Consider the following 23,508-nt stretch of genomic DNA (forward strand, 5'->3'; position numbering starts at 1 on the left):
AAGTTAACAACCCGCTTGCTTTCAACATGTATAGCCTCTTTATCTTTGAAGCAAGAATAGAAACGTTGAAGGACTTATATAATGCACTGTATTGAATCCATTGTCAACTCGAAGTCTAACCCTTGAGATATAAAGAGCCTCGATATCTTCATATTTCATTTCTTTACCTTATTGTACTCGACTTAAACGCTTAATTCATTCGACTGTTCACCCCAAGGCCCAAAGACCCATTATACATATCGCCAAGTACTGAGGTTTGACGCGATGTGCACCATTCCACAACGCTACCTCTTCCCTACCCTGCTCGTTGAGCGATACGAGGAGCGCCTCGAAGCTGGACGGTGCATGCTAGAAGCCCGAGATGACACAATAGTATACCTCTCTCTATTCGGCAGCCATCTTTTCAAACGAGGAATCGACATTCTCCGTGACATCGGCCTAATCCAAGAATTCGAAAACATCTACTACGGAGGACGGGGCTGCGTCGGCGTTACCTTCGTAGATGCCGGTTTGCCCTATCGAGACCGTTTTTTCGATCATCCCGCAGACGAAATCAAAGATGCAGGAATTATGCTGTCCACTGATGGCTTGCTAGAGCGTGATACACCGCAAGAGGAATTTCTTGCCAAATTTGTCACGCACCCCCGTGTACCGGTGGATCAGTTGGTGCCAGAGGGCCGAATGGCGCTCTGTCGGTTCTGTTTCATTGCGCTGTCGTCGGGGACTTTAGTTCCTCTTCTGCCCTGTGAGCACTGGTACTGCTCTGAGTGTCTTTCCGGGTGGTGTTCTTTCAATGATAATTGTCCAGAGTGTTGTGAGCCGGTGAGCCGACCTCTTGAACCTTGGTCGTGCTTGCCTTTTCTGAATTATGTTTCACAGCGTCGTTGTACTGGAAAATAAATTCGACATTGGGAGGATATCCTGTTTTTATTGTACGATAGTGATGATCGATGATAGAATAAGATTTTGTTCAGAATGCCGATGCCACGCCTGATACGAGGGAATATATATAGTGGCCAGCGGGAAAAAACCCCTTGACCCTATATAACCTTTGACGCCTAGAACACCGCTATCTGTACTGTAAGCTCTGAATAGATATAGAAAATCAAGTAGAAAGATGATTGGAAAGACGAATAAAAAGATGAATAGAAAGCAATTCAAACACCATCTTTCATATTCTGTCAGTGTAGAAATAAGTGAAATGGGAGCTTTACCTCCCACTGGGCGCTATAGTCCCCCGTAGCCGGCGATGAGATATACTACCAAGTGTGGCTGCGCAGCCTTATTCTCACTTTCTCTTCTAAATCTCTTCGTCGGGCTCCATGTTTTCAACCAAAAGACCCAAGGAGAAAACAAGGTCCCTTTGACTATCGATTTGTGCAGTCAAAAGTGATTTGCCATTGCCATTGCCATGTCCCTTGAATCCGGGCCCGCGGCTCTAAATCGCGGTGATGCATATTCCAGCGCATGGCAAAAATATTTACCAAGTATTTCACTTTACCCTTGATCTGCGAACTACGAGACATATCAGCCCCTAGTACATAAGAAAGCCATCGGCAGATCCTCCAATATTCTCTGTGCCTTGTTGGTCTTATTGGCGTTCTGGACAAACAATGACGGTTCTAAACTACGTGAGTCTGAAATTCAACTATTAGAGAATGTTTCTAATGGGGCTTTAGTGGAGGTAATCGCTGCGTCTATCATAACTTTTGTAGTTCACGCAGCGTTGGTTTACTTTAGTCCACCCGAGTACCTATTATTCTCATCAATTATTCTGTGTGATCTCGGGACCTTCATGTTTTTGTTGCTTGTTAACATGGCTTTGGTAACAAATCAACAGGTGTTTGGTAGCAAATGTCAACTGAATGACGAATATTAAATTAAATTAAATTCTATTATGATACTTAACAAGATTCGAACCCTTGACATGGGGTCATCCTCGAGGACTAAGTAGGCCTTTGAATAGTTGAAACGGGATTTGACTTGATCCTGCAGATTTTATAAATTGAAGAAACATACCTCGCATATCTTGACGAAGTGATTTCTATGCGATTCGATAGTGATGCTGAGTCTGAGTGTGGTATAGATGGATGACGCAATAGATGTATTCGAATGTATATCAATGAGTGAAAATATAAGTCGTGGGGAATAAGCCCAGCATAAAAGCTGCGTAGAGAGCTGCTTTCGCAAGAAAAAAAGAATCAAAAAAACAATATAGCGAATTTTAGAAATACCGAAGGTAAGAAAATGCGAGTTTGCCTCCTGTCCATTGATGTCAGTATTATTCAGTAAGAGCTGGTGTTGAAACTCACCCAATACCATGAAGAAAATACCTATCGCGGCTGTGGCATTCATTGTACCGATAAGAAGAAGAGCACCGGTACCTGTCGCCCAGGTTAAAAAGCCTCCTAGTTGGAGATTCAGGATACTCTTCGCTTTGACTGCTGCATCTTCAATTGTCGCTTGTAGATTGGCAGCAGTTGCTGCAGCTTTTTCCATCAAGGCTTTAGAAAGCTGAGCAGCGAATTGTATCTCTTCGTGTACTTGAACTTGCGCATTAAGTGCTTTAACCTGCTCGTGTTGAGCCGCCTGCAGCTCATTGGCTTTGTTTGTGGATATTTCGACCGACTTCTCCATAGTTTCAAGTTTCTATTTGACTTAGTACCTGAGTTGCAAAAAAAATACAACAAGATGAATTAGACAATACTCACATATGCTAACTCATTTTCTTGTTTGAGAACGTGATTCAGCCGACTCGTCAACCATTCCTACCAGGGTCAGCTTTGTTGCTATGGAATGTGTATGGTGCACCGTTGACTTACTAATGACGAGTCGAGGTTGGCCATCCTTTGGGAGATGAGCGTCAAGTCTGTATTCATATTGGACTCCACTGCAAGGTGCATATCTAATGCGAGTTGCTGAGATACAAGAGAGTTTTCTTCATGAACTCGGAGCACCTCTTTACTCCTCAATATCTCAGCCTCATGTGATTCCGTGAGACTCTGCTGAAGGGTATTGACTTGGCCCGAAATGGTCGCAATGTTCTGAATCGTAATTAGTATAATTGGATAATGTTAAAGATGCTGCACTCACCTTTCCAAGGTTAGCCGTCTCATTCTGGAGATTACTCAAGGATGATGTGAATAAGGCCATCATTGTATCAATACCAGCTTCGACCTCGTTTAATAGCCTGACAAAGGTATCATGTAAAGTGAGGTCACTTTCTTCCATTTCCACAAGTAACCTCCTTTGTAGCGCCTGAACCGATTCCAAAAACTCTTGGTTTCGGGCTGAATCCATGGCTGTATTTTGCAGCGCGGCGATAAGCCCATTGCTTAATTTAGCGCTGCTGTCAACAATGGATCGATGGAGGTTGAGCAGTTCGTCTTTCTGTGTTTCCATTCGTGTTGCCTCGCAGATGACCATTGCGTTTTGCCTGTTGTTGCTATATGAAGTCCACCACTGAGGTCGTGACTCCAAGGTCTTGAGACAAGGCTCTAGGATCTCTTTTGGATAGTCGTCGAAGTCGGGATCATGCGGTCTTGACTTCATACTGAAAAGGAAACGGGATCTTGGCTGGGGTGGCGAGGCTGTAAGAGGAAGACAGGCAGGTGGAATCGAAGCCCCTGCTCCATCGAGCTCACAGATTGCCAGTCTTGCAGCATAAACTGAGCGTGTGCGATCCAGCGCTTCATACTCTCCACGGTTATGAGCTTCCTTCCCATCCAATGTTTGGCACGAGGTTATCAGTTTTGTCGCTGCGACGCGATGACAGGAAGGAGATGATTTGAGTGAATCTAGCAGCTGAGCAGCCTCGGTGAAGATCGCATCGCGATATGGATCTTTCGTATCGATATGAGAGACGGCGTTATTCCTGTCATCGCCCCCAGTAAATATGGGCAGTAACACTTGATTGGTCAGAGACGTGGGTTCGATGATTCTTTCAAGAGACACACTCACTCCTTTCTGATGCAGACACAAGGTTCATTTGCGCTATAATGATGAGGATAATCAAGCTTTGAAGACAGAAAGGCATCGGCGATAAGTTGGTCCAGATCATGGCGAGAGATTTATTGAAGTTCCAGGCGGGGAGATGGAAAGGAAGGAAGAATGGAAGCTGTTCGTTGACCCATTTAAACAGAGTGAGGAGAGAAAGCCTCGATGGAAACGAAGTTGGAGCTCACTCGATGGTGGGGCTTCGAGGATGAAGATGGAGGGTTGAAGTGAAGACACTGCGGTTGAGCCGCACGGCACACTTTACGCCTGAAGCTTAGACCTTATGTTTACCGCACACATGGTGATCCAGATATGCCATTTATTAGGATTAAAAATGATTTTGAAGTGGTCAATACATTCTCATACATTTTATCTCTACGGAATGCTTATTCTAAGCTAAAACTTACGAAATCTAGGAATCTGCTGCGCTCGCTTCTCACCTTGAACATCCAGCAAAGACGCATGGTTGGAGATACTCGACCACCTGGGTAAAGGATTATCTATCCAACTGACTAGAAATTCCACATCTGTTCAGCTGAAAACTCGATCCTCGAACATAGAAATCCGACGAAACCAGGCCATGCAAAGTCCAACTCTTTATAGACTACTAAGATCGAATTACCTTAGTGAAAGAAACCGCGATGACTTAAAGAAAAGATAGAATTGATCCAAACCCAAAAAATATCGCTATATCAACATCAAAGAACTATCTTCGACTACATTCTTTGTTGCCGAAGTCATAAAGCCAATACGATACCTCAATTGGTCTCACGTCGACTCCAACCATATTCCCACCACCTTTCCCTCTTGCCTATAATCCGTAATCAACGATATGTCATCTACACCAATTCTTCGAACCAGAATTGCCAATGCCACCAGGATCCAGAAATACACATCCTGCATTCGCTCCACGCTGAGCTCAGCTGGACGAAAGATAAATGACCAGCTCCGGCAGCATGGCCCCTTTTATTGGGAGGGATCACCATGGGATGAACCCGAGCACAGAGATTTGGCAATTGCTGATATGGACTTGAACAGAACATATGCCAATGACCCAGAATACAGGGTGCCGGCCGTTGAGCCGGAAGCGAGGCCCCCAAGACAGCAGAGATGGACCCAGGTTGGGAGGCCGTTAACGGATCGTACCCAGTTGCCTGAGGGCTGGAACACTGATGAGCCTGATTTAGACCCAAAGTAAGCATTTCGAAAGATAATTTTACATATGAAATAGACTGACATGACGGGTAGCGATATTGATGCGCAGATTGCTCGGGCAAGAGAGCGGATAACGGACAACATTATGCCTCATGCCTTTCAGCATAAATTAGATTATTATACAGGGATCAGGACTCGAAATGAGTAAGGATATTTTATAAACTCTACATGGATTAATAGTGAAATGTGGCCACTAATATTCCCTTTTCTGTTTAATAGTGCAATCTCATCTAGGTGGCCTGCAATCCTGGGCTGGTATGTTTTAAATCGATTGGAAGCTTTTGACTCCATATCTGGTGATTTGTAGACAAATGGGGACAGAAACAATCAGCTACCCAATGTCCAAGCTATTATATTAGCATACAGGAGCGGAAGGATACAAATCAATGGTCTGGTAACGTATTGGTCGCGAGGTACGCAAATTAGCCAACCTCGCCCATTTGACTGGGATGAATGCTTGGCGATCAATAATCACCATAACGGCACTACAAGCTTCTGGGTTGAAGGAGTACGTATTAAGGCAATATATCAAGACATTCAAGCTATGCTAATGTACTTCAATAGCTGCATGGAGCCAGGACCCTCCGTACTGACGCAAGACTAATCATACGACAAGGTGGAATGGGCTTAAGTTGTGCTACGGTAAGACATTCTAAACACAAACAACTAGCCTGCTCTCTTGACTATATGTGTACATACTTAACAAACAACTAGTACAATATTGCTGTAAAGCTACCAGGCGTTGATTGGTGGAGTGAGTTTAAGTTTGGGTTTGACACAGGGTGCGACCAAATGGAGCTTTTCGAAAGGGATTTGACTGTGCTTCAAGGCCCACATAATCTCGGTGTCGTTCAGACGGTAGGCGAATCTCGCGTTACTGGGATAGGGCCTATCTCAGCCACTCTCAATACTATTATAGTTGAAGTCTGCCTATTGAGCGATGCAAGGCGTCGAATGACTCCATGGATTACGACCGCTTGCACGCTAAGAAACGCCGGTCCCACGAGAGATCCGTCACTGTACAGATTGGACGGACCGACTATTCGAACCTTTCTTTATTTCTGTTCCGCTCCTACGGTTAGTCTGGACTGGTATGTCTCGAATACTCAACTGGGATTGCATTTGCCCAAGGCTTTTCCTCAAAATAAACTCAAGTGGCCTGCTGGCCCACAGTCACTTCAAAACCTATAACACAGACTCAGAATCCACACACCCATGTTCCAAGACTGGATCTTGAGAACAAAAATAGTATGGAATAAAGTAAGCCTTTATTCATAATTTTAAACCCTGGGTCATATGAGAGGTAACATTCAATGATGATGTTGGAACCCGAAAATAATTGTGGTTATAGAACCTTAACTCTAAGGCATCAACAAAGTAGGAAACTAACTGGTAAGATATGCCTGCATCACGTGCACCGCCGCCATAATTTACTACGGCAAAATTATCAAGTCCGCAGCGACTCGGAAATCAACAACCTAATCACCATGTCGTTTTTGCCTCAACGCTGCGCTCGGCAGCTCCTCCGTGAGCCCTTTCAGCGCCGCTCATTACCTCTCTTTCTCACCCCCGCCTTCTCTCCCTCCCGCGTCCAATGCTTCTCGTCTACCTCCCCGGCGCACTCGCGTGTCGGAGGTGCCGCCATCTCCGTGCCCCCGGAGGTATCATTGAACCTCATTGATGCGCCCAAAGATGTCACCCAAAGCCGCGGAAAGGAAATCATCAAGCTTATCGCTCAAATCAAGGGCCCTAAGGGTACGCATGCCCACTCAATGGTCTCAGGTTACCGAGTGAATAGCTAATGTTAACCGGTTGCGTTACAGGTGAATTGATGCTTAACATCCCATCATTCCTCAACGTGGAACACGATAGTACTACACAAAAGACTACACTCTCTATTTCAGATCCTGAGGATGCCCACCAGCGTGCTATGTGGGGTATGTCTTCATCACCGGGCAAAGCAAAGTCGCAAACTTGAGGCTGCGCGGATAACTGACAATCAAGTAATAGGTACCATTCGCGCCCACCTCCAAAACCACATCATCGGTGTCTCAGAAGGACATATCTGTATTCTCTCCATGGTTGGTGTTGGTTACCGTGCTACTATCGAGTCCTCCGCTACTACCGTCGCTCCCACCTACCCTGGCCAGAAATTTGTTTCCTTGAAGGTTGGATTCTCTCACCCTATTGAACTGGGTATTCCCGAGGGCATCGAGGCTAGTACTCCACAGCCAACACGTATTCTCTTGGAGAGTGTCGAAAAACAAAAGGTTACGCAGTTCGCGGCACAGATTCGTGAGTGGAGACGGCCTGAGCCGTACAAGGGCAAGGGTATCTTTGTCAACGGGGAGACAATTAAGCTTAAGGCGAAGAAGATCAAATGATCTATCTACTCGAGCGTTGCATTTTTGTTGGATATCTTTTTACATTTTGGTTGTGTGGGACATGGCATCTTTGGTCCCCTTGTATTTGTATATCTATCACCTGTTCTTATATCACAGAATATGTACTTTTTGAGCACAACTTCCTCTCCTCCAAATTTTGTTTTCGTAAGGTGGTATCATAATGAAACACATTCAGACACATCAAGCGTATTCGTAGCAAACATGAAATCACCCGTAGAACATGTCTTTGAAATAATCCAAGTAATCCAAATCATTCAAGCTTACAGCTTCAAGACAGTCTTGACGGCACCAATAACTTGGTCCTGACTGGCCTTGGGGGCCGCAACAACACCCTTGTTAGCAGCCAAGGTCCTGCCCTTGCTGAAGTCCAAGCGGTTGCCGTAGATGTCAGTGACTTGACCACCAGCTTCGCGAACAATTATATCACCAGCAGCGTGATCCCAGATCTTCTCCTGGTAATCCTTCTTCACAGGCAAGCGAAGGTAGATGTCACCAGCACCACGAGCGATGGAGCAGTACTTAGCCTGCGAGTCCAAGCGCACACTTGGGGCAGTGATACCCAATAGCTCAGCGACAGCAGCGTTGTCACCCTGAGCAGAGTGAGCAGCCTCAACACCCTCACAGAAGACAGCCTGGGCAATATCGGAGACAGGACGCATAGAGATAGACTTGGCGGTAGCAAGAGCGCCGCTTGCCAGAGGGCGGCTGGTAGCACCCTCGCCCTGGATAGCGGAGAAAAGCACACCATTGGCGGAGGAGTTAGCCTGCTGGGCGCCGGTGCTGGCATCGATGGTGGCGGCATCATCGACGGGCAGGTTAGGAGTACCAATGGCACCAACCTTGACATCTCCATCAACGATCAAACCCAGGCAAACGGCGTACTGGCCCCCACGGAGGAAACCCTTAGTACCGTCGATGGGGTCAAGAGCCCAGATACGGCCCTTAGCTCCACCGGCGCTCTTGCCCTCGTCGATGATGTCCAGCATGCTCTCCTCGCTAGTAAGAGCACCACCCAGAATGTTATCGCTCTCAGCGTCGTCCAGCTTGATGTCCTTAACGAGGCGCCAGATCTCAGCGCTGAGGTCCTTGTCCTCGCGCAGGGAGCTAGCCTCCTCCTCGGCGACAATCTCGTCGTTGGGGAAGTTCTTGCGGATAGCCTGGATGATGAGGGCCTGGGCGCCGAAGTCGCCAATTGTTACGGGGGACTTGTCATCCTTGGAGACGGTACCCTTTGCCTTCTCAAAGAAGACCTTCTGGGTAAGGAGACAGGCGCGCTGGACGGCCAGCTCGGCGATGTAGCGTTCTTGTGTGTAAGACATGGTGGTTGTGTGGTAGAAGGAGGAAGGAGGGGCGAAGGAGGGGAACAGAAGAGAGAGACGGGAGCGGGTCTTGAGAGCCACGCTGAGCGCCAGGATGAGGGTGGAGAAGAGCAGAAAGCGGGACAGGACGCGCGCCAAATAAGAACGGGACGATGATGTGGCGAGGATCATAAGAGGGTCAGGGTTGGGGCGATAATTGACAGGAGAATTGTGTTCTTCCGTGTCAATTATAGATGTATACGGCTTTTTCCTCGTATTCCTGGCTGAAATTTCGTATTTGGAGGGATTTCCAACACCAAAGTTTAGCTCCTTGGCTAGCTCAATTAACGGGATACAAATCTTTCTTTTTCGGACTTCTTCCCTGGGTGTTTTAACTGGTTCAGTGTAATCCACCCGCCTCCACCATCTCCCATGCCCGAGACGTTGATCGGCCTCCCGACTGATTTAGTGCCAAGACACCCCCCTCCGACGTCACTGCCTCCTTATCACCTTACACCGTGTGCTATTCTTTCATTCCGAAACAAACAAACCCACGCCTAGAAGGCCGCCGGTCCGGTTTATCCTCAAATTCTTATTTTTACCTTCTTGATATCCCTAATTCCCACAATTCTACGTTCCTTCCGAACAGTGCGGGGTTCAACTGGAGAGAGAGGACCGATACCCGCGGGGTTGCATAGCAGGGTGAGTCAGGGCCAGGGGAAACTCTCTACAATAATGCTTCATCCTAGCAAGAATGGTTCGGAGTTCTAACGCTTTGGCTGTTCAATAGATCAACCTGAATCCATATAAATCATGTTCCAATCTCACGTAAGGCTTCCATGTCGCGATCTTGAAGCACGCGATAAGACTGTCATGCGACCAGACAACACAGGCTAACTCGATGATGCCACAGAAACCCTACTCGGCGGTGACCGTCCAAATTGAAGTCCTCACCAGCGAAACATACGAAGTCGAAGATTCCTCCGGTATTGTTGAACTATTAGAGGTGGTCCGCATCCAGGCGAGCGGACCAACGGAAGCGAGTCGCGCTTTGCGCAAGAAGCTGTAAGCCTACCCCCTTTCACTTCAGCCAAAAAAGATACTGTCCAGGGCGGGGCTAATGCGCTGCTTGACAGAAAATATGGCAATCTCCACCGACAACTCCGAGCCCTCGTCATTCTCGACTTCCTGATCCAAAACGCGGGAGACCGGTTCCTCCGTGAATTTGCCGATGAGCCTCTTCTCGAACGACTCCGTATCGCAGGAACAGACTCCGTATCCGACCCACTAGTCAAGCAGAAGTGCAAAGTACTTTTTGGACAATGGGCCGTAACGTACAAAGATACCGCGGGGATGAGCGGGATCACCGCGTTGTATAAGCAGCTTCCGAAGAGGAAACAGCCCGCGACGCAGGCAAAGGCAAAGGTGCTCCGTGAAGGTGCGGAGCGAAATCGGAACGACCCGCCGATGGGCCACACGGTGTCCATTTCAGCAGGTAATGGGCCATCTACACCACTCAGTGCTCCGAAGCCGAAGAGCAAGCCCAAGAAGGATAAACGCGATAAGAAGCTCTCTGTTAGTGCGGGACGGAGCTTCAATTTGGAGCGAGAGCGTCCGGAGATTGTACAGACACTAGCATCGTCTTCAGTTGCAAGTACGAACTTGTTGAATGCGTTAAAGCTCGTTAACCGTGAAACCACACGAGTGAGCGAGGATGCAGAGTGCATTAATCGATTCGAGAAATGTAAAAAGCTTCGACATCAGATTTTGCGGTATATTCAGTACATTGAAAGCGAGGAGTTTCTTGGTGGGTTGATCCACGCCAATGAAGAGCTCGTCACGGCTTTGATGGCCTTTGAGGTGCTCGATAAGAGTGTCGACTATGATAGTGACAGCGACGACGATACATTGTCTGGCAACTGGCGTTCCAAATCCGAACTGGAAAATGAAATGAATCAGGATTTCAACGGATTGAGTGTTAACCCGCCTAAGCCATCCCGTCCAGCTGCTTCCTCATCGGCGCAGGACCTTGAGAGCGAAAGCGAGGAATCAGAAGAGGATGACGAGGACAATCCATTTGGGGATCGCAATGCAATCAAGACCCCCAGGGTTGAGAAAGCTGGTTATACTTGGTATGTTATGTTTTGCGCGAATATCCGTCCACTGGGTCTCGTTGAACCAATCACTAACTCTGTCACAGGAAAGAAGTATAGGCGTAAACACTGACGCATTGATGATTTTTTCGAGATGGAACTCCGTAGCTTGGCGAAGGAAAGGCATATTTCTTGGTAACCCGGTTGATTGTTGTATTTTAGCACCAGGTGAACCAATGCATAGCTTTTAATGACCACAAAGGCACATGGAATGCGTCTGCACTCGTAGTCCAATGGATCCCCTACCACGTACTACGAACTTGAAAACACCCAGGCTTCCAACGTGACAACAGCTTCAATATGCAGCTAACCCCCAAAACAACTAGCTCAATTCAATAAATCACGAAATGCATCCATTAAAATCCTTTTAGGAAAATGCCCATGAAACATTTGATCCGAGGCGCAACTCTTGCTGCCTCGCCCCACAATACTCTCGGCCCCCGACGACGCTAAATCCGAGGGTCCAGGTATAAAACCACAGGCAGGGAACAAGAATAGTAAATGTCATTATTGATTTCAAGAAACCTCAAACTATCCAGATTCAAGATTCCAATCATCTTATTTATATCTTTCGTCGCAATTATCTCACAATGCCCGTTACCGAACTCGCCCTCCTCCGTCTGAAGACCGAGACCCCATGCCAAGATGTAAAGACGAGTTTCCAACAGGCCGGACAAGCACAAAGCGACTATTCAAAGTATCCGGCTAGATTCTTTCGCCAAACAGAAGATTCATCATTCATCTATGTTCTTGGAGGATGGGAATCCATCGTCACCCATACAGGCGAATGGATTACATCGGAGACGAACCAGAAGTATCTGGGCCAACTGAAAGACGAGGTTGATATTGAGTGGATGTTTCATTTGGATATTGATGTAAGTATACCATGTGATCACGGCTATACCCATTTATGGTTATGTAGATTTTTGAGAGCAGGTCATCCTCACGAGTTCAAGTTTTCACATGCTAACTTTTGAATCCTAGCCAAGTACCCCTACCATGCCACTAGATGCACCTGTCATCGCAGTAAGTAGGTATTTTGTAGAGTCTTCGAAGAAGGCCGACTTCGATGCTGCGTTTAAGAATGGAGCACCTTATTTAGGTGCTCAGACGGCCCCTTTCTCGTATGCTGGTGGGTGGAGAATCGACAAGGAAGACGACGATGAGGAGTTTGTATTATTTAGTGGATGGAATAAGCCCGAAGATCATTATGCGTTTGCAGAGACGGAGGGATTTAAACAGTTTGGTAAAATCAAGGATTCGTTGAAGGGGGCTGAGATTAAGCATGTGCGTATAGAGAAGTGGGAGTGATTTAGTATACTTCAAGCCAAAGATAGTGGGTATGGTCTCCATTCATAGTTCAAGTTGAATTTATGCACTGTGAATAAACCGAGAATTCGTTTGATACCACGCACGTCAAGTAAATAGGTACAGAGAATGAAAGTAAAATGCAACCTTGCAAAAAAGAATATGTATTCGGATCCCAAATGGACGGCCGAGCGAATGGAATTGACAACATTGATGGAAATATTCAAATGGGTATTTATAGGTCATCATCATCGGTGTCATGAGTGTAAAAAGGATCAGCAATCGACCAAGGGAGAAGCAGAAGCAGAAACGCCCACAACAAATTTGAAAAAAAGTGGTGAATAAGTATTTTGATCACCAGAAATGCATTCCAGAACCCCAACCCAAACCCCAGACCAAGCTCAACCTCAAGCAAAAATGCAAATTAAAGCACCTTAGGCTTCATCCATTCTCTTGTCCCAACGCCTAAATTGAGACCATTTCGTTCCCACCAGCTTCGAACGCGCTCATCAGCACCAGAAACAGCATCTTCAAGAGCCTCCTCAATATCGCAAGTTTTGAATTCAACACGAAGCCCACAGTCTTTCCACCACTGCAGAACGTGGTCGTGGCCGTTCTTCGTTGGTCCGACTAGAACTTGATTGTCGAAGATCATCTTTGGACCCTTGAGTCTGTACCAAAAGTCAAGGACATGTACATGGCCGTGGGTACTGGCGATGCGGGCGACATTTTCAGCATGACTGTATGGAATACCTGATGCATCCCACCATGCTATCGATGCAGTGCGACCGGATTGTGCCGCAAGGAGAACCGACTTGCCGACCTTCATAGGGAGGGGCTTGTTGCGTGGAGCCTTGGCTGAAGCTGCTCTCCACCAATCAAGTACAGCGACACGGCCCTCGGCACTTGCTGATTCGAGAGCACGTTCACTATACTTGAGTGAGAGGCCGGAAGAAAGCCACCAGTCTAGTACGTGGAGAAATCCAGCTCGCGATGCTCCGTCCATGGCATCGGCCATGTATTCTTTGTTAGGGAGCGCAGGCGCATCACGCCACCAGGTCAAGACTGTTGGATTGCCATAGATTGCAGAGGCACGATACGGGATATTTGTTAAACGAGATGTTGTCCACAGGAGGTCGAGATGGTTCTCGGTGAGGTAGGAAAGAATGTCGGTTCGAGAGAATTTCACAATGAGATGGCAAGCTAGGTCGGATAGAGGCTTCCATCGTGGAAGGGCGTCAATTCGTTTCTTGATAGCTGCAAAAGAGCCGCGAAGAATGGTGTATTCAAGAGAAGCAGGGGTGGACATCTTCAGCAAATGGCTCTGCCATTCTTGAGGAACGTGGAGGTTGTTTGGGATTCCTACAGCCTTGGCAGTTTCCCAATCTCCTAACTGGTCTTCGAAGATATTGAGCCACATTTCAAGAGGCAGAGATCGTACTTTCATTTCTGGGTTCGGCCAGTGGGTTTGGAGCTGTCGCAAGGCTGATACAGTGTTACTCCCCGAAGCAGTAGTTGTAAGTGACGCTTTTGAGGATGACTGCGTCGCGGTCGATTTGCCGTTTCCCGTGGACGCAGCAGATAGCGAAGCATCCCACGAAGGCAAGCCCAAAGTCTTTTCAAGTGTCTCATGTAAATCTTTCAGTCCATGCCACGGCAAGGGGGTCAGATCCTCAGGCCCATTGGATTTCCACAAAACTGGCCTCACTATGCGAATCCACTTCCAAAACCGACGAATCTCCTCAAGTTGGCGAGTCGTCAACGGATTATCCCATTCCGAAACAGTCATTCCGGGAATAAGAACAACAGGCTTTGTCGATACCCAGCCGCGCAAAAGTCCCAAAGTCAAAGTATTGGTCAACCCCGCCAACATCGAACCGAGAGCGCCAGCATCAATCGGAGCAACCAGTAACATATCAGCCCACTCGCACAGATCAGCTGTTTTGGCCTTGAGCCATTTCCTAGCACCAGTTTTCTTATCGAATGTTGTACTATCGACCGTATCCATGTAGTGAGGAATCTTGTTCGTGCCTGCGAGCAGTGCGGAGGGTTCGTCGGTAATCAAGCGCAACTCGATGTGGGGATTATGAACGAGTGAAGGGAGCAATGTATCGGCGAAGGCGCTGTCCGTTGATAAGAGCAGTCGGCGACGTCGTGGGCCTGATGTAGCTGCATCGCGTATCGACGAGTCGGAGCAGATTCGGTAACCATCTTTACCCCCAACCACTGTCTCCTCGCCTTCACCATCAACCTCCATTGCACTGGACTGCTCCCCCCTTTGAACGTTGTTTCTGCGAATTCCGGCGATCGCTGGGTCTGGTCGAAAACTAACTGCCATGCCAGGGTGGACTGTGGGTAGCGGGCGATATGAGCAAATTATGTACGCGCAGGATGTTATGAACCGATTATCGCTCGAGTGGAAGGTATGAAGGGAGATCGGCAGGATAAGGTTCGAGGAAAAAGCTGGAGTCGAGACCAATCTTGGGGACGGTCAAAGTGGCAATTGACTTGATCTAGGAAAGAAAAGTAAAACGCTTATCCGGTGGGTTTTGTGGTTCGGGATGGAGATCAGGCAATAGTAACAGGAGGAGCCCAATGCAGTATGGTACAGTTAGGTAGTGTAACTTGCAGATCGGTTTGATTTATTATTCGTCTCTTTTGTTGGAGCGTGCAAGCGGTGTAGCTGCCTGCGTTGTTCTGGGTCTTGAGATCAGAGTGACTTGGAGTACAAGTATCTATTCCCCGCGTGCATCGCCACGTCTCGCCACTTCCAAGATCTCAAAGGGGAAGCAATCGGCTTCAGCTATACTCGAGCTGCAGATGTTTCAGCAACCACCAGACCAAACCCTTGAGTTGATATCGTATCCTGCAGGGAAAAGGGAAATTTCCACCAATGACAAGCAGTAGAATGAAAGAATTTCAGTGTTTGAATTCAAGCGCCGGCTACAGGCGGGCAGTTGTGCATTGATGCATCTGCGTGATTGGACGCAGCAATAGAGTAGGCGGTCAACGATTCTATGACTAACGAAGAATGAAAGTACTAAATAAGTGGAGAACGAAGCATTTCAAAGTTAATTTATGGATATCTTTTTATTTATTCTATAATGAATCTTCTTGTCTATACTTACCACTGCACATTACTACCATCTCAACGACGAGACAGATTGTTGTGTAGCTTGTGTTCACGCATGGCAAGACTAGCTAAAGCCCCAAGTACACTCAACCCCAACAAGGTGATAAACACCGCCCGCAATGAATTCATATATGCATCCAACGCACCAGGAATCCAGTCCTTAGGTAAGTTTGAAATTTCAGCAAGATTGTCCCGAAGTCGAGAAATATATTCAGCCGCATGCTTTCGACCCTCAAATCGAGACCATAGCCCCGTTACCAGAGTATTCTGGAAGACAGCTCCTGCAATAGTAATACCAATGGTACTACCAGTGCTACGGCAGGCATAAGACGCAGATGTCACCACTGCATGATACTTATGATCAACAGCAGAGATCAGAGCAACCAGGGTAATGGTAAGCATGCTGCCATACGCCATTCCCAAGAAGAAAAAGTAGACAAATGGTAACCATGCAGGGGTAGACAAGTCTAAGGTGCAGATGAGCGCGGCCGCTGCAACTTGCATAGCCATCATAATGGCATTGAGTAGTCTATACCGACCACTGGATCTCATGATGAACCCACAGCCCAAAGATCCGATAGAGATACCAACTGCGTTAGGGATCAAGCGAGCGCCAGCAGCTGTAGCCGACAGTCCTTGAACCTGGAAATAAATGGGGAGATAAAACAACAGACCGAAGACCGTCATTGTGGTGAGCCAGTTTGTCAAACAAGCAGCTGCAACCGTGCGGTCTAGAAGGAGTTTCACAGGAATAATAGGCTCAGCGGCAACTCGAGCCTCCACGTAAATGAACAGACCCATGAAAACAGCAGACAGCGGCAAAGAGGTAAGAACAAGTGGATGTGTCCATGGGACTTGGTTACCACCAGTATTTAGACCCAACAGCAATGTCACAAGGGTCAAAACCAGAGTGATAGAGCCAAGAAAATCGACACGCTTGATCCGGGCTTCATCGCTCTCTTTAACTGGAATCTTCACCTTGACTGCAACCATCACGCAGGAGACCACTAGAAATGGGACCTGGATCAAAAAGGCCCAGCGCCATCCAAGGGTATCATTGATCCAGCCGCCAAATACGCCACCGAGCCCACTTCCAGCACCATAGCAAATGTTCCCCACGCCCTGCCAGACACCTCGCTTTCGAAGGGGCACAAGATCTGAAGTCACGAATGTTGAGATAGCCGTGAGACCACCACCACCAATACCTGCGACCACACGTCCAATAATGATGGTCACCTCCGACTGAGCCAGACCACAAATTAGGTTTCCAAGAGCGAAGAAGACATTCGAGAAGACCAATCCCCATCGCCGCGAGTAAATGTCAGTCAATCGACCGCTGAGAGGTTGGCAGGCAGCATTCGAGATGAGATAAGAGGTTGCAAGCCACGACAATAGCGAGAATGAGTTGAACGAGGAGGAGATGGGGGCAGAGAGTGTCGCAACAATGGTTGAATCTGGCAAGGAGCGGTTTATTAGCCTTGTACCGACGCAGACGGTTTGTTTATTTCGACTATATATATACACACCTAGCGCTGCAAGGAATACTCCAAGCCAAATACTACTCAGAACTATAATCAATTCCTTGGTGCTGGGCTCTCCGTCGGCCGCGGAATCCTGCTCCTCTGTCGAGCCGGAGGTGGCGGGGTTAGGATCCTGGAGAAGGGGCGTCTGCTCCGTCGCGCGGGCTATTGTGTTTCCATTCTCATCGGTAGACATGGTGAATATAATCAGGCCTTCGTCTGCCGTTGGATCGGAGTCCTCTTTAGTTTCCAAGGTCGTGATTGACGTGGGCCAGCTGAGTGAAGGGGGGAAGAGCTCAGCGGAGCTAGAATTCCGCGGCCAAGCCCGTGTGGAGAAGAATGAGCGGCGGGTGGGGAAATTGGAGTAACCATGGCAGTGTGCCTCAACAATCTAGAGAAAATACTAAAAATCTACATAGCTCTGCTCAATCTTCCAGACATACAGGCTCATACTGCGAGAGTTAAATAAGGGAGACAACTTACATTAACTTTCCTTGGTGAAAAGCCAGCACGGTCATTATCTAGTATCTTTAGTTGCTGAGATGGGCTTACCTTTCTGCTTCTCATTAAGTATAGTAAGATGATTGGCTTGATTGACTGCTTTGCGATACTTTTTATTAAAGTTTTTTTAAATGTCATATATAATATCAATTTCAGCTTACATATCGCAAGATTGTCACTTCATCCCGGGAGAGTGTTCGATAGGCAAAACGATTATAGATGTTCGCTGGCGGCAGGTATCAATTAGACATCAGAATGCCAAAAGTACAGTTTTGATCTTGAACCTACAGAAGCATAATGCAAGCCACGTCACCAAGCTCCTCGCCGCTCAACGACTTAGGAGATGTGTGGTCCCAAAAACGCACTAAAGCCAGTCATTCTTGATTGATGGAAGACTAAGAGCCTAAGAATCGAGATCGGCCCTAGTTCCTTCATAGAACAAGTCAATATCGACGTCATTTCAGCTGATTCGTACATCCACATTCGATCTGCGGTGCACGATCGGCATTTTTTAAGATACCAAGGAAGTCCCATGGAGAAGGATTCAATCAAGTGCTACTGAAAGGGGCAGTTGACCGCTCCTCTTCTTGGCCCATCAGTCTCAAAAACATTCCTAGCGAGAGTAAATAATCTCATACTCATTGGAACTCAACCTCAATTGACCGCAAAGAATCTGTTGCTTTGCAATATACCGGCTCATCATAAACAGCATTATGTCCTCCAGCATGAATCATGCATCTGCAAAGACAAGCGATATGATGCCCAATATTTGCCAGGAGAAAATGGATGTCAGACTTGATAAGGAGTAAGGTTCACTGGCGGATTTTCTTATGGGTTATTGGTACTGATATTTTAATACAGCTCTTCGGGCTCAGGTGAGGACCCCGATGATGGAGATGAGAGTTGCGACCACAAATTTTGGCTCCAACCTAGGACTTGGCCAAACCGATACGATGTTCCAGATCCTTCGCTTGACAGACCAAGCGACAGATCCAGAATTCTGAACAAACGTTTGAGAGCGAATTATCTCTTTTAACACAGCACAGGAAAAGCCCCTCAGTGCTAATTATTGAAGGATTTGACTACTTCAGCCCTCTGTGGTACAATTCGGCGATAGGTGGCTTTTACACGTTCCTCGAGTATATATATCAGCGTAGATCACTGGATCACTACAAAGATTGGATTGGGCTGCACGCATTTGATTCTCAGCTCGGACGTGTATGGTGGCGCTCGTGGTGACAAGTGGCTTTGTCAAATGGAGGCGAATGGGTACAGAAAGCTATGGAAGAGTTCTCTCGTTACCATTTTTGACGGAACCTTCGTGGTCTCGCTTACTGCACAAGAAACAGTTTCCCTCCCTTTCATAAATGGCATTGAGCATTGTATCGTCTTGTTTGATCGTGCTGACGGGGAGGGAGGCTCAACGTATCGGAGCAGACCTGGAAGCACTACGAAAGTATAACTGTAGCCAGTTACGATGCTGCAGTGAAAGCGAATGCCATTTTTCTGCAGACTGATCGTCTGGCCGGCTTCATATCTATGGGGTATGCTAATGATGAGGTGCTCATCGATCCAGATACTGGCCGGTCCATCACTCTTACTGGCGCCGGTAGGCCTTTGGGCAATAATGACTCTAACTTCGTTATGTCGTCCGTTCCACAAGAAGTGATTTTACCACCCCTGCTACCTGAACACATATGAACCGGTCAAGGGTCATGGGCCATAGGGTTGGAGGAATAAGGCCGTTTAATTCATAATTCTTGAGAGCTAGAGTATGTAGTTTGCTTCGGGATTTAGATCTCGCTCTGGCCTTTAAGAAAGACCAAGAAACAGCTGTTCCTCGGGCCTTGTTGGCATATGGCTCGACTAGTCCCAATAGAGACTAGGATTAAGCAGAAACCGTAGGCTAGGAAATGAAGCTTAGAGGATTCACATTTATAGTGAAATATATGCTGAAACCAACTGTGACATCTCGTCCTTCTATGTACAATGATCTGCGTTTCCTGCCGGATTCCCCCACCACGTTGGAAAAGGATGCGATTTTCCACTTGCGCCCAGGGCAGCAAAAGATAGAATGAAAATGATGATTTGAGATCCACCATCCAAAGCAGCTCCAATGAGATAGTTATACTTATTATAGACCCCTGGCAATCGACGACGAAGATAAACCTGTGAGAAAATTCCCACCGCAATAGATGACCAAACCCACGAGGTATTGCCATAGTAGTTTACTCCAGCATAGGTAGCAATGATAGCAGTATTGATAGGCAGCTTCTTCAATCGAGGGAACACTCTGTTCAATCCCCAGTGAATGATTGGAAAGACAGTACCAATCAAAAGCCCGATTGGAACAATGTAATAATGTCCATCCAAGCTGTACATCTTTTTCGCCATGGCCCAGGTAATCGCTTGGGAGTTCATGCTTTGAAGTGTTGAACCACTCCAAACAGCGTTACCAACGGGGTCCAAAAGAATCTCTCTCTGGTTTGTAACAATCACGTTCATAATGACATAGTTCAAGGCAGCACCGAGCAATGAAGCATAAACTTGTGTGCCGAACATAACCCGATGAGGAACTTTAGTATATTGTCCAACCTTGAGCCAATTTGATAAGTTGACTGCGAGTAAAATGACCTGATGAGACCAAGTAGTGAAATAGAGACCCGCCAACGGTCGACCGGGGTGGACAGCACCAGCAACCATTTTGGATATCTGTTCAGTGTTGACACCTGTGCCGTAGAGACCGTATAGAATACAAGAGAATGGGGCGACAAATGCACCAAGAAGAAGTGAGATAATATAACCCCACACAGGAAGTGTTGTTTCACCTTTCGCTGTCACGATGATTCCAGCAACAAAAGCCAAGATAAAGGAGACAATGTACCACCACATCGGAACCTCCTTATATTTAAGCATAGCCTGGTAGTGCGGATCAGGCAGCTTCTGAGAGCGTGCTTGCTTCCACGCAATAATACTGTCCTTTGCGTAAAACAACAGAACATGAGCTATTAGTGCCCCCAAGGCCAGATTTTGTGTAAAGTAGCCCCAAACAGTGCTTGAAGTCATGTACGGTAGTCCCACTTGCTCAAGTTTGGTTTCGTTGATAATACCATGCTCGTTAAGAATCGAGGTGGTGGAGAAAGTGCTCCCATTGGCGGCAAAAAGCGACGTAGACATGAAAGGGAAGTCTTTAGCATTCCACATATTGCTGTAGTATAAGCCCAGCATAGCTGGATACCAAATGACATAGCCAATCCAAGTATTGATCTGTTGCTTCAACGGAAATGACAGATACGCGCTCTGGATGTACTGCCAATCAAGAGAAAAATTGAGAATACCCATCCCTTCATTCGATGAAGCACCTCCAAAAACCTTACCAAATATAGATCGGGTCTTTGCGGGCGCTCCCATCGAAGCAAGGCAGAAAATCGATAAACCACCGGCCCATGGAACAATGTATGCAGGAAATAGTTCCCAAACAGCAGCAAAGCCCAGCGCCCAGCCAAATTTCTCCAGCCGCTTTTTATTGGCTTTCCGATCGAAGTGAAGGTTCTGGAAAAGGACAACCTGTGGTAATGTCGACCAATATACCATCTCAGCAGGATATACAATTAGTGACTTCAGCACGCCTGCTAATACGAATCCACAGAGTGAGATTGAAAATGTAGCCAGAACGGCCGTTGAAGCGGATATGCTCCGGTCGTAGTACAGTCGTTCAATGGCGTATACCTCCACACCCGCAAGGCCATTATTTCCAGACGAAGCGATCAAAGATGCGACAACATGTTCTTTGATACCGAAGCTCTGGCCAAAGTTCATGAACTTGAGTGTTTTGCGTACCCAGTTTACCTTGAAACGGTCGGGGGTAGGGGTAAGATAAGCCCAGCCCTCTCCAAAAACAAATACCAATACTATCTAAGCGTTAGAAATGAGTAGAGCGCAGCTGTAAGGCAGACCTACGTTGCAGGAAAGTTGCAGAAACTTGAACTTGAACCGGCTTAAATGTATAGAGCATGGTAATAACGCTGGAAAGTGCAGTGAATATTGTTCCCAATACGATAGATCGAAAGGTAAATGATGGGTCACCGTCGTCCCTAGTAGATATGAGGAACTTTGAAACGTCCAGACCTTTTCAGTTTAGTATTAAGACATCATCTCTGAGGTTGGAGTTATTTTACCATTTCGAATAACGGGGTGTCCCTTCACGTATTCTTCTTTATCGTCTCCTTGGAAACCCTGGTCATTCGCAGCGATAATCGTTGTCTCAAGAGTATTATCACCAGAATCGATAGACTTTTCCGTAACTGTTCCATTCTTATCCTTAGATTCAACATCCACAAGAATCTGCCGACTGAGAGGTTCTTCAATTTCGCCGGCCATCGCTGTCAAGATAGGAAAAAATCAATGCAAGTGCGGAGTAAGTGGGCCAACAAAGCGCAAAAAAGGAAGGGAAAAGGCTCATCATAAATAACCTCACGCAAGTCATATACTGCAAAATTGTAACACTATGCATGGCTAATTCGAAACTTAGCCGAGATCAACCGCAAAGAAAAATCTACCAATGAAACAAATGGTGTTATCTGCAACATAAATGGTGTGTTGGCAACGCTTGCGTCCTTGAATAGATCTAGCGCACACTAGAACAAATGTGGTCAACGCTAAATCTCGTTCAAAGAAGTGGGACTACCACCGTGCTCTAATTTGAATGCTCTGTGTGGCTATCATGTTTGGTTTTTAGCAAATGATAATTGCGCAATTGTGTCCACACATGCCGAAGTAGAGCTAAGCTCTGTGGCTCTGTGTTAGCCATTTAGACTTCGCGGGTTAAGCAGCAAAGTGGAGAACCGTGTGCCGGGGAAATTGGTCATTCGCTAGAGAATAGCCGACGCTTGCTTCGGAGTGCGGAATGGAGGGTGGTACCGGCACGATTTGGGATTCCTCATTCTTGCCTAGATCAAGTGATTAGGAGTTTGGTAAATTCATAATTCATGATTGGGCCGAAAGGTGATTGTCTCGGGGAGCTCGGCCGGCCCGTTATTGTTGGTCATGATTTCGATGGTTTTCTGGAGGAAATGGGGAACGAAAAAATATTAATCAAAGACACTCACTTCAATGATTTATTATCCCTGATCCCTACATTCGCTGAGCATTCTTATGGGCTATTAAAATATTACATATTTTAGATGATCTATCGCAACTATCGCGCCAAATGTGAAAGTTTTGTGATAATTTTTCAACACGACTGAGTTTGTTTATCATGGCTAAGTGTTAAAGGAATAAGAGTACTTTGTAAACTATGACGGGGACGTAAGGGTCACTAAGAAGCCTCGCGAACGCGCATACAAGCTTGATGCATGATGATAATGAATTTCGAGTTGTACCATTGATCTTTTATCAACTCGTAAGCTCCCGAGGCTCAGGAATTGGCGGAAGTGGGAATGTGGAATCATTTATTGGGTGCGGTGAAGATCCATTTCGAATGTCCTGCGAGCGACTAGTTTTTAGATCGGAATTGTTGGCGATTGATTTGGGGGACCGGACTCACAAAGAATATCTTTCATTGTTATATAATGCCTGGCAGATCCTTTGTTGTTCTCCTTTGTCATTTTCGGAGCCAAAGCCAAAGCCAACGGCATTCAGAAGTCTTACGCTGAAATGATACTCTTGAAAGAATAGACTGGCAAATCCCAACGCCCTTGGATAAACCCCTGCAGATGCCTAATCTAGCAGACAGATGTGGCCATCGTCTAGCCATAAAAGACTTCGGGGGGCTATATCTAAATGTGAAAATATTGATGAACTAAGACCAAAATGAACCTTGCCGTCTCCAGGAAAAAGCCGGCTGTTGAACCAGTTCTTGACCTGTTGAACATTGCTAATAGTCAGATCGTTTGTATCCGGCCAAACCAAACCAGTTGATGAACCGCCAAATAGACTTCCGGCGCCATCGGAGGTAATAGAATGGAAATAACGAATGAC

The 23,508-nt window shown here is 46.7% G+C and overlaps 11 protein-coding genes across 11 annotated transcripts; 6 read left to right on the top strand and 5 right to left on the bottom strand.

The window, feature by feature from the left end:
* Nucleotides 1-264: 264 nt before the first annotated feature.
* Nucleotides 265-826, top strand: N7478_000139 (uncharacterized protein; the record flags this gene model as incomplete). Its single annotated transcript, XM_056916355.1, has 2 exons — nucleotides 265-666; nucleotides 731-826. The coding sequence occupies 2 exons, from the start codon at nucleotides 265-267 to the stop codon at nucleotides 824-826; spliced, it is 498 nt and encodes a 165-aa protein (XP_056784235.1).
* Nucleotides 827-2,224: 1,398 nt separating this feature from the next.
* On the bottom strand, nucleotides 2,225-3,988 carry N7478_000140 (uncharacterized protein; the record flags this gene model as incomplete). Its single annotated transcript, XM_056916356.1, has 6 exons — nucleotides 2,225-2,262; nucleotides 2,313-2,649; nucleotides 2,712-2,768; nucleotides 2,823-3,044; nucleotides 3,094-3,908; nucleotides 3,961-3,988. The coding sequence occupies 6 exons, from the start codon at nucleotides 3,986-3,988 to the stop codon at nucleotides 2,225-2,227; spliced, it is 1,497 nt and encodes a 498-aa protein (XP_056784236.1).
* An 840-nt stretch (nucleotides 3,989-4,828) lies between these two features.
* Nucleotides 4,829-6,148, top strand: N7478_000141 (uncharacterized protein; the record flags this gene model as incomplete). The annotated part of the gene is made up of 5 exons (XM_056916357.1): nucleotides 4,829-5,190; nucleotides 5,431-5,466; nucleotides 5,578-5,719; nucleotides 5,926-6,069; nucleotides 6,131-6,148. The coding sequence occupies 5 exons, from the start codon at nucleotides 4,829-4,831 to the stop codon at nucleotides 6,146-6,148; spliced, it is 702 nt and encodes a 233-aa protein (XP_056784237.1).
* A 550-nt stretch (nucleotides 6,149-6,698) lies between these two features.
* On the top strand, nucleotides 6,699-7,595 carry N7478_000142 (mitochondrial 54S ribosomal protein uL6m; the record flags this gene model as incomplete). The annotated part of the gene is made up of 3 exons (XM_056916358.1): nucleotides 6,699-6,966; nucleotides 7,035-7,148; nucleotides 7,222-7,595. 3 exons carry the CDS (start codon nucleotides 6,699-6,701, stop codon nucleotides 7,593-7,595), a joined length of 756 nt encoding a protein of 251 aa, XP_056784238.1.
* Nucleotides 7,596-7,876: 281 nt separating this feature from the next.
* Nucleotides 7,877-9,106, bottom strand: N7478_000143 (3'(2'),5'-bisphosphate nucleotidase; the record flags this gene model as incomplete). Its single annotated transcript, XM_056916359.1, has 1 exon — nucleotides 7,877-9,106. One exon carries the CDS (start codon nucleotides 9,104-9,106, stop codon nucleotides 7,877-7,879), a length of 1,230 nt encoding a protein of 409 aa, XP_056784239.1.
* Nucleotides 9,107-9,727: 621 nt separating this feature from the next.
* On the top strand, nucleotides 9,728-11,140 carry N7478_000144 (LSB5 family protein; the record flags this gene model as incomplete). Its single annotated transcript, XM_056916360.1, has 3 exons — nucleotides 9,728-9,742; nucleotides 9,828-9,979; nucleotides 10,051-11,140. 3 exons carry the CDS (start codon nucleotides 9,728-9,730, stop codon nucleotides 11,138-11,140), a joined length of 1,257 nt encoding a protein of 418 aa, XP_056784240.1.
* A 517-nt stretch (nucleotides 11,141-11,657) lies between these two features.
* On the top strand, nucleotides 11,658-12,378 carry N7478_000145 (uncharacterized protein; the record flags this gene model as incomplete). Its single annotated transcript, XM_056916361.1, has 2 exons — nucleotides 11,658-11,942; nucleotides 12,052-12,378. 2 exons carry the CDS (start codon nucleotides 11,658-11,660, stop codon nucleotides 12,376-12,378), a joined length of 612 nt encoding a protein of 203 aa, XP_056784241.1.
* Nucleotides 12,379-12,799: 421 nt separating this feature from the next.
* On the bottom strand, nucleotides 12,800-14,713 carry N7478_000146 (uncharacterized protein; the record flags this gene model as incomplete). Its single annotated transcript, XM_056916362.1, has 1 exon — nucleotides 12,800-14,713. One exon carries the CDS (start codon nucleotides 14,711-14,713, stop codon nucleotides 12,800-12,802), a length of 1,914 nt encoding a protein of 637 aa, XP_056784242.1.
* An 810-nt stretch (nucleotides 14,714-15,523) lies between these two features.
* Nucleotides 15,524-17,224, bottom strand: N7478_000147 (uncharacterized protein; the record flags this gene model as incomplete). Its single annotated transcript, XM_056916363.1, has 2 exons — nucleotides 15,524-16,962; nucleotides 17,035-17,224. The coding sequence occupies 2 exons, from the start codon at nucleotides 17,222-17,224 to the stop codon at nucleotides 15,524-15,526; spliced, it is 1,629 nt and encodes a 542-aa protein (XP_056784243.1).
* Nucleotides 17,225-18,896: 1,672 nt separating this feature from the next.
* N7478_000148 (uncharacterized protein) lies at nucleotides 18,897-19,230 on the top strand (the record flags this gene model as incomplete). The annotated part of the gene is given in 2 exon segments (XM_056916364.1): nucleotides 18,897-18,985; nucleotides 19,002-19,230. 2 exon segments carry the CDS (start codon nucleotides 18,897-18,899, stop codon nucleotides 19,228-19,230), a joined length of 318 nt encoding a protein of 105 aa, XP_056784244.1.
* Nucleotides 19,231-19,509: 279 nt separating this feature from the next.
* N7478_000149 (OPT family oligopeptide transporter) lies at nucleotides 19,510-21,909 on the bottom strand (the record flags this gene model as incomplete). The annotated part of the gene is made up of 3 exons (XM_056916365.1): nucleotides 19,510-21,440; nucleotides 21,490-21,657; nucleotides 21,708-21,909. 3 exons carry the CDS (start codon nucleotides 21,907-21,909, stop codon nucleotides 19,510-19,512), a joined length of 2,301 nt encoding a protein of 766 aa, XP_056784245.1.
* Nucleotides 21,910-23,508: the final 1,599 nt, after the last annotated feature.

The sequence above is a fragment of the Penicillium angulare genome, assembly GCF_028827245.1.
Source record: "Penicillium angulare strain IBT 27051 chromosome Unknown utg000001l_segment0_segment0, whole genome shotgun sequence".
Taxonomy (NCBI): domain Eukaryota; kingdom Fungi; phylum Ascomycota; class Eurotiomycetes; order Eurotiales; family Aspergillaceae; genus Penicillium; species Penicillium angulare.